Source organism: Sturnira hondurensis, unplaced genomic scaffold (genome assembly GCF_014824575.4).
Source record: "Sturnira hondurensis isolate 20B ecotype Veracruz unplaced genomic scaffold, ASM1482457v3 Scaffold0006013, whole genome shotgun sequence".
NCBI lineage: Eukaryota > Metazoa > Chordata > Mammalia > Chiroptera > Phyllostomidae > Sturnira > Sturnira hondurensis.
The window spans coordinates 175,944-189,821 of record NW_028078644.1 but is presented as its reverse complement, the minus strand read 5'-3'; the positions used below and the strand labels follow the sequence as shown (position 1 = coordinate 189,821).

Sequence of the window (13,878 nt, the reverse complement as noted above, 5' to 3'; positions counted from 1 at the left end):
AGAAGGTCATCTTCTTACATATTCGGACCTTTGACATTTCAGGCCTTCCTGCCTGGCCTGAGAAGATCACTCAGGACTTTTGTTCACTGTCTCCAAGGGAAGCAGGCACATTCCCACCCCACAGTCAGGCTCCTGCTCTTCCTGTTTCTCGAATGCCCTTCTAACTCCTCTCTATTGATCAAAACTTTTCATTCTCTTAAGGTCTCTCAGAAGTGATCAACTTTGGGCCAAGGTTTGAAGGAGGAGGGTGTGGATTAGATTTCTCTTCAAGGGAAGCATGAGCTACTTGGTTAAGCCTAGGAGTCTATGCAGGTGATCAAGGAGCCAGTGAGGTAGAACAGGTGAGAGGGACCCATTGGGAGGAAATTCTCCGGCCAACCAGTGGAGTTTGATTTGTGCTGATGGGAGCCAGCATGGACACCGGGACAGGGAATTGACGTGTCAGGTTCGGCACGGCTCCCCTAGCAGATAGGACTTTAAAAACCTGCACTCTGAGCTGTGTTTCCAAACAGACCTTTGCCCTGAACTCTTCTGCCTTAGTTTCCCTAACCCAAGTTTCATGTGGATTTTTCCTTGGGCTTATACCCATATGGATTAGGAGGTCGGGCACTTCTAATCAACATCAGTTCATTAAAGCTGCCTTTACACGCAGCCTTTTCCTCTTTCCACTCCTGCTCACATTAAAAAACAACTTTTCCTTCCAAACATTTATTCGGTACTTCAATCCTCCTACTTCCTGTATCGTTCCATCACACTCTGCCAGAAAGACATGAAGACACACGCGCATATGCAGGGCACACAGCACATCACACGCTCCCCGGTCTGGCCCAGGCAGGCTCCGCTTTGTCCCACAGACAGCGTGAGAGAGGCTTCCCCTGGAAGGGAGTGCAGTGTGTTCAGGAGTTGTTGATAGTCCATGTATAAAAATTTATGCTTGGGGGCAAAAATTAGCAGCTCTTAGGAATCAAAATATAGTTTTCCCTTTGGTATTAACAAGATAAACCTCATTAGAGACCTTAAAAGCAGGCATTCATACCATACTAAGTAGCAGGCTTAAAAGCGGGGTGCCATGGAGAGACCCATGGCGTTATTCTGGTAGAGGGTGTGCAGATTCATGACAGCCAGTCTTTTTGGATAAATTTAACTAATTTCTCTGTTCTTTACTATAGGTGCAATTACAGAGAATTCTGATGGTTTTGTACCTGATTCCAGGTCTTTATGATCGCTGCTTATATATTCAACACGAATGACTTTGTTGCATTTTTCTGTTGTCTGTATATATCATTTTAAATCTGTGCCTTTTTTTGATTGCTCCCTGCCTTCTTATTTCTTTCTAAAGGCTCTATCACCCGACACGATATAGACTCGCCACCAGCTTCAGAGCGTGTTGTCAGTATTTACAAGTACGAAGACATTTTCATGCCGTCAGCTGCCTATCAGACCTTCTCTTCCCCGTTTTGTTTGCTTCTCATTGTTGCCCTGACTTTCTACTTACTGATGGGAACCCCTTAATCACAGCTGCAAAGCCAACAGGTTAAATGCATTAGAAAGTATATATATTCTTAAAATAATATGCAGGATAATTTTAGCTTCTACTATTTAAAAAAAAGACTCATATGAGTTCAGCTTTTTGGAAGAAAAAACAAGCTTCTTTTCTAATCAAAGAGGATTGTTTAATAATGACCCCATACTTTTGGACAGAAGTGAAAACTTTTCTAAGCACTGTCAGATGTTTTCTTATTTGAGTTTCACAACATCTCTGAGTTGGTTTGATGAAAATGATTATTGCTATCGTACTGAATAGGATCTGAGACTCAGGAGGGGTGCCTTTTGTGACCCACATGCCATGTGTCCTTGGCCACTTGGTCACGTGACACAGCAAGGTAGACAAAGCTAAGTGTAGAAATCATGTCTCTAAACAACCTTTACTCTTCCAACTCCAGCTCAGGGGACTCACTTGGAGTGTTGCTAAAAAGAACTTTACTGGATGACGTAGTTCACCGCCAGCTGAACTGTTAGGCAGAAGAACTTCCAAATTTCCATAAAGCTGAAGTGTTTTTGGATAATTACACAGCTAATGGGGATAATGGGGGAGCTTACAATGGTTTGAAAATGGTTCGTATTTATTTGAAATTTCTTCTCAATTAGTGAGTAGGTACAATAGAACATTTTTTTTATTGCTGTTAGAAAGGTTAGGAATAAAGTTGAGTGTTCCTGAAGATGTAAAATTACGTTAATGATAGAAAATATGGTCATTTTCAGCAGAATATGGACTCTTCTACCACCGTGTTTTATAAATGAAGGTGTTCATCTATGGCTATAGCTAATTCTGTTGTCAGAGTCGGCATACACTGAGTATAACTAAACAGTAATATGATAGACAAATCATCTTAATAAAAATTTTAAGCATTTTGATAATAAACCAGTTTTGCAGATTGTGGACTTTGGAGTAGACACTTTTTAAAGATGAGATCTTTTTCCAAAATCAGAAAATGGGAAATGGCCCGTAAAATGAATTCACCTGGATGATCCATTCAGACTTGCTTGGACTTGTAAATTGGATTGGCAGGCAGCATGAGTTATAATAATGCTTGGATGTAATGGATTTCCTATTTTTTTCAAAGGACTCCAAAGGTTCCTTTGTTCCCCATGTCTGTGTTAACAACCCGTTTAGAAGAAAAGACTCTTGTGGTTGTGGTTCTACTGCTGAGGCACCTCCATTGCAGAGTTTTGGGGTCCTCTTGGCTTGCCCCCCATGGCTCTAAAGCTGGATCCACCTTTGTGGGTTTTTTTATTAAACAAACGGGAGACGGTGATGTCTGTTGCCATCCCTGGAATTCACGTCAGAGGTGTAAGTTCCTTTGGGGAGAGCTTTCAAATTCTTCTGGAACGGAACAAAAAGAAGAAAAACATGGACATTCTGCGACATCACACAGTTCACCAAGCTCATCTGAGGAATGTGGGAGAAATAACCCTCATTGCAGGTGGGTTAGCTGACCTCAGGTGAGCAAAGAAACTGGGTAGGACTTAAAGTGGAGACATTTGGTTGAAGTCCTTGGTTCCACGTGATGACCATCGCCTCAAAACTAAGCCCTCTGGCTGTGGCTAAGGATGGTGGTTTAGCAGTGAAGACACTGAGTATGCAGGCACCCACATTGTAAATAAGAGAGCAAATATTTTTATATTCCATTCTCTAATGTGTATTATAGTTCAGCTATAAATATTTTAAAGCTAAAGGGAGACTTCAGCTAGTCCCTGTAGCTGGCAGGGAAGAAGTAAATGAATGGATTTTTCTTCTGCTTACATTTCAAGTCAAGCTACTTCTTTCACGAATTGGTCCTACTACGGTTACCAATGTTGCATGTTTGTGCTCAGAACTTTCAAAGATTTCTCACTGCCATTAGTGTAAAACGCAAGCCACTTTGATTACCTCCAGTATCTTCTTCTGTCACCACTCCTCACTTGCTCTGACCCTGCAAGACTGAACTGCTCTCTGCTCTTCAGACTTGCTTTCTTCTCTCTCGTATTGCGTGTGCCCAGACGTTCGTTCTCCACCCACTTCCTGTGCTTGCTGAACTCCTGCTCATCTTTCAGGCCACAGCTTAAATACTTCTTCCTCCAACCCCCTGGACCAGGTAGGTTTAGGTCCCTGCCAAATGCTCCTGTAGCAGCACACTGGGCCTCCCTATCACAGTTACTGTAACCGCTGGCTCCTCCTCCCTGCTAACTCCCTGTCACACACTCTACTAAATGGTAGGTATTTGGCAAACATTTGTTGGATGAGTAAATAAACAAAATGGTACTTCTATGGCAAGCTTCTTTGGGTCAGAAGATGTGTGTTTCACAGACATTGCCAAACTGGCCAGGCCAGTATTTTTATATTTTTCCACCTACAGTCAAACCATAAACCATCCCTTTAGTAAACACTGAATTCTGTCTTTTCAAAGATAAATACAAGATCATTAGTAACAATGCTGTTTTGCAAAACATAGTTGACATTCTTAATAATAATCATGGTTCAGAAATAAAAATTCACAGAGCTGGGAGGGAGGACGGCGTTTAACCATCATCTCAGAGAATCATCAGTTCACAGACACATTGGAGTTAAAACTCCGCAGACTTCAAATTCATTCATTCTTAACTAAGATGAGGTAATCAACTTCTAGTTTATCTTTGCATTCCACTTTCTAACATTGTACTTGTTGCAGGGAGATACCCAGCTGTATTTTTGTAGAATAATAATGTTAGCCATATGTATAGTGCTGTTCTAAGCACTCTAGGTGGATTAACACGTTTAATCCTCACAACCACCGTGGGAAATAGGTTCTCTTATTAATCCGATTTTACAGATGAAAACACTGAGGGTAGGCATTTGGCATAAATCACCAGGACTGGCAAGGACTTTAGAGCCCTTTGAATCTGATGCACTTATTTTCCAAAGGGGCAGCTGAGGCCTAGGGAGGTGGTAGGATTTCCTACACATTCATGCCTCCAGGCACATTCTTTAAAACTTTTATTAAATGGAACCTACTATCCACGCTCAAATTAGCTAGAGTAACTTACAATGAAAAGAAGGACTTTATATAGTTATATTTGGGGAAAGGGGTGCATTTTACTTTCTATCAGCTTTTTTATTCCTTTATTTTATTTTGATTATTTTGCTGGCCATGTTAGAGCGTTTAATGGTTTCATTTTAAATGAATACACAAATCGGGTAATACACATTAGAATGTGTTTGTCTTGGTTCATTTTTAAAAATGGCCTGCCTAAACCCTGGGTCTTCTAACTTGGAGTCCAGTGTGCTTTTATTACTCCCCAGGAGTCTCAAAGATAAATCAGCAAACACGATTTCAGACAAAATGCGGGAGCCATGTTTAATTAAGTTAGCTTTTGTCATTAAAGAAATCCCCAGTGGTTTTCACTGCTATTTCTACAGTTAAGTTTACTCTGTACACATAGAATTTTGTGCCTAAAAGATATTACCACTGAGGTTGTGTATCATTCTTAGCTCTAGCCTAGGGGGTCAGCGAACTTTTTCTAAGAGGGCCAGGCGGTAAAAATGTTCAGCCTTTCAGTCTCTGTTTCCAACTGTTCGACTCAGTCATAGACCCTTCAATAAGCCAACGAGCATGGCTGTGTTCCCATAAGCCTTAGCAGGCACTGAAATTGGAATGTCACCTAACTTTTACACATAAATATTCTTTATATTCAAAAAAACTTTTTTAAAATGTAAAAACCATTCTCAGCTGGCAGGCCACACAAAAATGGGCAGCAGGTTTGGTTGGCCTGTGGGCCAACTGCAGGCCCCCCTTGCTCTCCCCTGAGAGACACACCCGTGTCATGATGGATTGTAAAGGACACACTGCCAGGAATGTGTTGCTGGTTGATTGTAAAAACACTGAAATTAGTGAGTCATTGGTTGATAAAGTATAGTTGATTGTTATCTCAGTAAAAGCGTTCCCAGGCACTTCCATTCAAACAGGTTGTCCAGAGTTGATACGAAAGTGTTGGCCATTAAGTCAGGCCTGGGTGGGCAGCAGCTTCATGTTCTCTGCGCTGCCGCGGTCATGAGTGACTTTCATTGATGAATTGTTCTTCGCAGTGGGGATTACCATGTTGCAGAGTCATTTCTTGTCCTTTAGACCTTAAGAAAATTTTTTATCGAAATCTGCTATTGCTACCGGAGTGTTTTACACATGTGACAATGACGTCTGCCTTGTGTAACATAATGGAAAAATGTTTGAGAACCACTGGAATGGGGCAAATGCTGAGGTGTGTATACTTTGTTGTATATAATTGTATTGTATGCCTTTGTTCTCTAAGCAGAATTGGTTATGTTTAGTGAACAGTTTGCTTATTCTTGGTGTATATATATAGATATTTGTACATACATGATGAGGTCTGTGTGTGTTTACACATAAATGCCTAAAGGTGTGTACACATGTATACATACCACGGCTATTTGAAGGTCCTTGCTAAGATTGTTTCTGTTTCTGATCTCTTGACTACTTTAAAGCCTAAGAGATAAAACATTGTGTGTATACAGGCAAAATGACCCTGGAATTTATAGTGACTCAGTTTGTGAAAAGGATTCCTAGGTCTTTTATTAAGCCTTGCCTCCTCCATTCAACATTATGTGAATTGTTAAGAACACTTAAAGTATCGTTGTTGAGTATAGCTTTTCTATACTGTTAGTTAAGAAACTAAGACTCGTGTTAACGGAGTACACAGCATGTTGATGCAACCCATACTTGGTTTCTGTTTAATTAGATTCTTTATTTAGCTATTTGGCTGTTTAGTTTCAAGTTGAAGTTCTTTGTTTTTCTATTTAATAGATGACTTGAGTATAAGTTACTTTTCATGAAAATAGTGGCTATGCTAATGTGATTTGAAGTATGGCTGAAAAACTTAAGTGAAGCATTTGTCTCTGGAATTTTTCATGGAAAAATATCCTGATATTTGATCAATGTTTTTAGACCCCCCCTCCCACCCCGGATATTTGCTGTTAGGCAAGTAGCTGTTTGGTTCCATTCTTCTGGAGAGTAAGCGATTCTCTCGGTTTGCGGGGTGTTGCAGGGGTTGTGGCATCCGCGCAGGTCACTGGGGTGGGTACCATTTCATCACACAGGATGTCCTGGCCGCCTGGAAGAGTACATGCAGCTTCTCCACATGCCTTATTCCCGCAGCTGCGCTGATATGCTGCAACAATCTGGTTCCAGGAGTATGAATATACTTTTTTGAGATTGTCTATAAAATACTATTTTGTAAAAATGATGCCTTTAACTAGACATATTGATGGGTTATATTTGTTTTATAATAATTGTGTACCTAATGTTCAACTGTGATTGATTTTGAGATTTCTGTATATTTATAAGCCTGTCCCATGTGAATTTTTACTCTAAGATGCGTGGTACCTTACTAATAAAGACAAGGATTTCTATTTATGTAAAGTAACTGTAGCAATATTCCTAAATGCTACCTAAATGATTGTACTGTCGATTTGCCATCACAAATACTTTTATCCTTAGAGGATGATATCACAGTTAGACTATATTAACTAGATTTAAACTTTAAAATATAAATTCTCAACATGGTTTGGAACTCATCCTGTTAATGTAATTAAAGTAGTTTATAATTCCTTAATGCTTTGCTCTGGTGCATTTTTGGTTTGCTGTTTGTTTATTTTACATCGTTTAATCAGTAAAGTCTCCCTGAAGTTATAGACCTGGAAGAAGATGACAGCCTTCTTGTCCGACAAAGAAGAAAATCATGTCGCAGCAGTCAGGAAAAAAGTCCTTGGGGGGAAACAGTTTGCAAAATAAATCTTTATTTATTAAGCTGAAGCTTAATACCTTTATCAAATAGTAAATGGGGGCCTATAGTAATCCCATTTGAAGTGTATTACTTGGTTAATAGTGCATAACTAGCTAGAAGAATTTTAATTATTTGTCTTATTGGTAACTAAATCATTATACCCCATTAAGAACAGTTAGAGTTTGGTTGTAGAGCCTTATGAATCATTGAAGAGTTACTGAGATTGCAGGGTGCACAGCTGAACTGCTGGTACTACCAGGGCTAGGTTGAGAAACTCAAGGAACACTGATAAAGAATTATGAGGGGAGGACCCCCCCAAAATAGAATTATCTTCTAGAGGGACCACTTGTAGTACAGGCTTCCCCTGCTAGGTGAGTGTTCTAGGAACCCATCTGTATCAGTAACCAGTTGGTGTTGTGAGAGGCTGTGTTCGGCTTCAGTGAATATTTTTCGAAGACTTTGTCAGTGTGTTTGCCCATTTCATAATGGCTTATTTACAAGTGCACCTGACCACACCACACTGAATGTTCATCAATTTTTGACTGGAAAAAAAAAGGCATGACTCCAGTGTCCCACCCTCTCTATTTACCCGATCTCACACCAAACAAGTTTTTTGGCTCTCCAGATTAAAACAATCCTCAAATGTTTTGCTGATGTGGAAGAGGTGAAACAAAAAATGGCAGAAGCACTAAAAGGCATCAAAATAGAGGAGTTCAAAAACTGTTGTGACTAGTGGAAATAAAACGTCTTGACGGGTGTATTGCATCAAATGGAGAGTGCTTTGAAGGTGACTAAAGTTTAAGCATGTAAAACTAAATACAATGTTTTTTATCAGTAAATTTCAGGGGCCTTTTTCAAATAAATAAATTCCTGCCTCATAAGCATTACCACATTCTTCACGTAGGCTCTAACCCTCATCCCCCCAAACAAATATTTTGTTTTGTTTGGGGGCATTAGGTGTTCCCTTCGGCATTTATTTTGCACCGTGCTCAGTAGGTAGCCCAGATGTCAGTCCTAACCCTGGTTGATGTTTGACCTGGAACTTTCTTAGGGCTCAGTCCCAGGTACAAGGGCCAGGGGGAAAACTATAAGAGACAGCGGAAGTGGAGAGCATGGAAAATTCACCTGCATCCAGGAAGTCAGGAAGCTTTCGTCACTGTTTATTCACTCGCTCCATACATATTTATTGAAAACTCTTATGTGCCAATCCCTATGGAGGGCTCCAGGAAGAACAGCTTTGATTGCTGCCCCGAAGAGACTCACAGCCTAGTTGGGGAGTCAGACACACACACGCCATGCAATACCTGTTTTGTGACTGCCGCGGTAAGGAGACGCTCAGGTGTGGCGCAAACCTGGACTAGGGACACCCTCGTCCAGCCTGCGGAGCCAGGAAAGCAGGAGGTAGCAGCGACGCTGCATCTGAAGGAAGGGGTAGGAAAGCAGGCAAAGGGTGTGAAGCAGCATCCCCACGAAAGGGAAGAGCAACCCCAGAAGAATAACCAGAAGGATGGGTTTGGGAACCACTGTCACTGGGCAAAGGTTTGTCCTTAGTTCCCTATTGCAGCTGTAAGTAAATTACCATAAACTTGGTGGCATAGAACAACAGAAATGTATTCTCTTGCAGTTCTGGAGGTTAGAAGTCTGAACTGAATCTTACAGAGTGAAAATCAAGGTGTTGGCAGGGCTCCTTTCCTCTGGGAACTGCAGGGGAGTGGATCCTTCCTTGCCCCTTCCAGCTGGTGTAGCTGTGGTTATTCCTTGGCTCATGGCTTCATCGTGCCAATGCCTGTCTCTGTGGTCAAACCACCCGCTCACCTTATGATAAAGATACTTATGATTACATTTAGGCCCCATCTGGGTATTTGAGGCTAATCTCCCTATCTCAAAATCTCAATCTTATCTGCAAAGTGCGTTACCATGTAAGGTGACACACTTCCCAGGTTCTAGGGATTATGCCCTGGATATCTTTGGGGGCCACCACACTCTGGGAGATAAAGGATGAGGCAGGGAGTGGGGAGAAGTGAGTCAGATCCCTCACCTTGGACCTTGGATGTTGTAGTAAAGAGTCTGGACACCTTCCCTCAGGGTAAGGAGGCTTTGAAGAGATCACATTACATGAGAAAGATCACGCTGGCTGCACTGCAGGGAACAGGGAGTGTGCGAAAGGACAGAGACATCAGTGTGATGCCAAGAGAGTACAAACAAGTGCATACGTCAGTTCCTGTTCACATCCATCGATAGATACATTGATGCAACAAGAAATCTTTCATTTTGTCCTTAGAGGAAGAGAGCAGAGACTTTGGTTGGAGGAGGGCAGAAGAGATGGTTTAGTTTTTGTTCCTTCACTGACCCTTTGAATGGGTTTTGAGATGCTGTGGTTAGAGGATTCAAGGTCAGGCATGGAAGGAACTCTTCATGAGAGGAGATACAATACACTGGGCATAAGTAATCTGGGTTAGGGCTTGGGTGACAAAGGGAGCACTTCCTCCCCATCTCTGAGTGTAACCCGCTCTGCTTTGGTACCCTGAGGATTAGAAGTTTAGAAGTATCCAGGATCTGAGAATAATGACACAGGCTCTGGCAATCTTATGACAGGCACTGAACTCAGTGAGCTGTGGGGGTAGCAGGGTGTACATAGGGTGTTCAGTGGTTGACTCATGTTTCTAGGTATACATGAGTTAGCCCTTGGGGACTCCCTAGAAATTACTGAGGATTTTTTGGGATGGAGACTGAGGCACTGTTGTTATATACATGAGAATTTGAGTCAGTGTAAAACGGATACTGAAAACAAATGTGACCACAATTTGTCATCATAGTCTCAACAGCCCTAGAAAAAGCAGTTAAGAAGCAAAGTAAAATGTAGGACAACTGAAGCAAAATATTTGCAGAGTCAGAGTCCATAGATCATTTGAAAAACAAGGACTGTGACCTGCAAACCAAAAAATGAGATGGCAAGGAATTACTTTTTCTTTTACTTTAAAACTTACTGAAAATAGGAAAGCGATAACTTGCAGGATTTCAAAGCACTCACATATTGGGTACTCAGTAAAAGCTTCCTCCTTTGCTTTTCCTCCCTCCCTCCCTCCCTCCCTTCCTTCTGCCTCTTAAGTAAAAATGCCGATTTTGAGATACAGCTTCTTGGCTTGGATTTCTAGGCCCTCCGCAACAGAGCAGAAGCACCTTGCACTTCCCCAGAGCTTTTTTTTTTTCTCTTCCAAGACAAGAGCGTCTGTTATCATCATTCTCCTGTGACAGAGAGGAAATTGGGATTGGGGGTTTAACTGACCTGACATCAGGCCTCAAAAAGAGACAGTGACCGTGTGAGACTCTGATCTAGCTCTCTTTCAGGAATTTAGATTGCTCCCACACTGACTCTTAGGCCATTGGTTGCCAACGGTAGTTGCACATCACAGTCCTCTGAGGAGCTTTAAAAAACACGCTAAAGAATCCCTGTTAGACCAATTAGCGAAGTAGTTAAGAGAATAGATGTTAGGAGCCAGATTCGGAGTTCGAATCCTTCCTTTGCCACTTCCTAGCTGTGTACCCTTGGCAAGGTACTGAAATTCTCAGTGCTTCAGTGTTCCTCTTTGTGGGGCTGTTCTAAGGATTGAGTTAATAGGAATGAGGCACTTAGAACAGGGCCTGCCGTATAGTAATCGCTATTTAAAATCCTGCCAAATAGACCAGAGCACATACTTCGTGTTTATTTATTAAATCGATAAAATAGAATCTGGAAATCCGTTTTTTAATCAGTACCCCCTCCCCTTCGGGATTCTAACGAGCAATGTGGGTTTTCAACCTGTGAATGTAGTGCCTCTTTAGGGATTCCGCTTCCCGCAAAATTGATGTTAACCAATGGGTGAGGGGAACTTTTTTTTTTCCCCTCTTGTAAGATTTTTGAGCTCAGAAACCTGTTACTTGGCTCTTGCAGGGACCAATGGGAGAATGGAGCGCAGGGATTTGCCATATACTCTCTGGGAGTTGTAGTTCGCTAAAGGTCCTGTAATGCTCGGTGGCCAATCAGAAACTACAACCCCCACAAGGCCTTGCGCCGTCCGTCCCGCCTCTCGCTAGCGGCACTCGCCCGGCTTCCCAGTACGGCCTCTCGGAGGCGGCAGCAGCGCTACCATGGCTGACGGTGGTGGCGGTCCTGCCGAAGCGTTCAGTCCGCGGGACTCCCCAGACCGGGCGCCGCGCGACGTCCGGCCCCGTAGTGGCAGCGGCTGCGGGGAGACCCCGCGGACGCCGGCGTTGGCGCTACGCTTCGACAAGCCCATCAAGCAGGCCTTCTACAACACCGGGGCGGTGCTGTTCGTGTGCCTGTGCTGCGGCGCCGCTGTGCTCGTCTACTTCATTCTGGAGGCCTTCCTGCGGCCGCTGCTGTGGGCCGTGCTGTGCGGCACCTTCCTGCACCCCTTCAAGAGCTCGCTGACGCGCCTGGGCCGCCACTGGCTGCAGCGCCTGCACCGCGCGCACACGCCCATCGTGTTGGCCGCGCTGCTGCTGCCGCTCTGCTTTGCCGACTACGGCGTCGAGGCCCTGGGCGAGCAGGCGTTGCGCCGGCGCCGGCTCCTGCTGCTGCTCGGGGCCGGCGGCCCGCTTCTCTACGGCCTTTACAACCTGGGCAGCTACCTGGGTGTACAGGTGCTGCTGGCCCACATCGGCGTGCTCATTTGCCGCGGGCTGGACTACTTCAGCAGCCTGTGGGTGAGTGAGCCTCCGCCCGGTCCCTCCGGGGTCCCGGCGGACACACAGCACCCTTCTCTGCAGCCCCAGTGCACTGGGGTGTGATCCTGCAACTCCTCGTTAATGTGCACGGACGACCAAAGGTCCACACCTGCGCAGCATTGTCAGTCTCCGCTTTCCTTCCCATGCGTTTGAGGAACTTGGCACACTTACCTCCAAAGAGAGGGCGGGTGTGATTTGAAACAGCCTCCTCGCCCCCCCTCCTCATAGACCCCTTAAGGGGGACGTGTCACCTGTTGGGAGTCACTTTTCCACTTTGCAAGTACGGGCTTAAGAGCATTGGCAAGTGGACTTGAATTTACCCCTTCCTGGTCGTAGGCAGGAGGGGTGCTCTGGCCATCTTCAGTTCTGCTCAAGTGGGACTTTACTGGATGTCAGAGCTGGAAGGGACCTTAGAAATCCTAGTTTAACCTGTCATGATATGAGAGGTGACTTCTAACCCGGCTAGGGCTAGTTAGGGACAAATAGGGGACTGGTTGACTCAAGTTTCTCAAATCCTAAAACAAAGCTTTTGTAATAGTCCAGGGCTGCCTCTCAGTTCAGTATATTTTGTGCTTAGGCACTGGGTGCTGAGCCACCTGGGGTTCTTCCAGGCCACACTCTGCTTCTGGGGAACTACTTGTGTGGGACAAGGACAGCTGTACCACTGAGGCATTCTGAGTGAAAGAGAGGTAGATTCCTGATTCTTGGATCACCCTGGTCTTACTCTTAGAACATCAAAGAGCTTTAGAATTGGAAGGGGTTTTCAAAATCATCTAGGGACACGTTTCCTCACTCAGATCAGGTTGTAGACTGGTTGACCAGGACCATTTAAAAATAACTGTATTCACTTTTGTCAGTGTTCAATGCACTTTGACATCAAGTTGCAAAATAATTCTCCTTATCTGTCCAGCAGAGTTTTGACTTGCTCCAAGTTATTGGTAGAGTGATGATTGATTTGAAAACTCCTGTCTTCTCTTGCTCTATCAGTAGCACCTCTCAGGTCAAGTTAAAAGTGGATTGTGTTAGGGGCTGAGCTTTGTTAAGGATTTAAAAGGAGTCAGGTGCAGGCTGTGACTTCAGGGTGCATGTAATGATATGGGAAAGTAATCTCATGGGAAGTAACAGACATCGATATACAGGGTGGGGCAAAAGTAGATTTCCAGTTCATATGGAAAATAATTCATAACAGTACAAGAATAAACTCGGTGTTTCATGTACTCATAACTGTACACCTAATTTTGTTCCATCCTGTATACTCATCACTCACCAATTATTGGGGAGCACCTTTTCTATAATTTTGTGATGCTGCCTGTGTGTGCATTTGTTAAGTGGTCAGACGGAAGCCTTGGTCTCTAAGGGGCCTGGGCCATTTCCATTGTAGGGGGAGAGATGTGCAGTCATCCCCTTTCAACTCCAGGGGCTTGCTGGATTGTCGGTAGAAGTGACCCTAGAGTTAACTTACTCTGTACTGCCTGATGATTGCCTCTCTTTAGGAGAAGTTTCTGAGGTCCAGAGAATGCGATTGTCCCAAAGTCACTCATGTCGCGAATAAATCCGTGGTTCACATTTATGGAGTCCCGGTTCAGTGTTCTTTCTTCTTTACCTTGCTTTGCATTTCAGTTAAGTTCACGGAATGCCTCTTATCTAGAAAGCACACTACTAAGAATATAAAGATTATGGTGACTTGATTTCTGTCCTCAAGAAATTCAGTCTTGTCAAAGTCAGACATGTTTATAGATTCTGCTAACATTTTTTCACTGTTGATAATACGATTTACTGTAAATTACTATAGCCAAGACCAAGTGGTTTATCCATTACATTGTGGGAAATCAGAAA

General features: G+C 43.5%; 2 protein-coding genes across 6 annotated transcripts in view; both read left to right on the top strand.

The window, feature by feature from the left end:
- FRRS1L (ferric chelate reductase 1 like) overlaps nucleotides 1-7,119 on the top strand; it is a 29,138-nt gene extending 22,019 nt beyond the window's left edge. The window contains exon 5 of the mRNA XM_037047556.1: nucleotides 1,340-7,119. Coding sequence (XP_036903451.1) covers nucleotides 1,340-1,512 — 173 coding nt within the window. The 3' untranslated portion in view covers nucleotides 1,513-7,119. The remainder of the gene's footprint in view (nucleotides 1-1,339) is intronic.
- A 4,271-nt stretch (nucleotides 7,120-11,390) lies between these two features.
- Nucleotides 11,391-13,878, top strand: part of TMEM245 (transmembrane protein 245) — an 85,316-nt gene continuing 82,828 nt past the window's right edge. For 3 of the 5 annotated variants that reach the window (XR_005066721.1, XM_037047551.1, XM_037047555.1), the window contains exon 1: nucleotides 11,392-12,021. Coding sequence is in view for 4 of the 5 variants with exons in the window: in XM_037047551.1 (XP_036903446.1) it covers nucleotides 11,443-12,021 (579 nt within the window). In the remaining variant the exon portion in view is untranslated. Of the gene's footprint in view, nucleotides 12,022-13,878 lie in introns of all 5 variants that reach the window. The other 2 variants (XM_037047554.1, XM_037047553.1) reach the window with 2 other exon arrangements.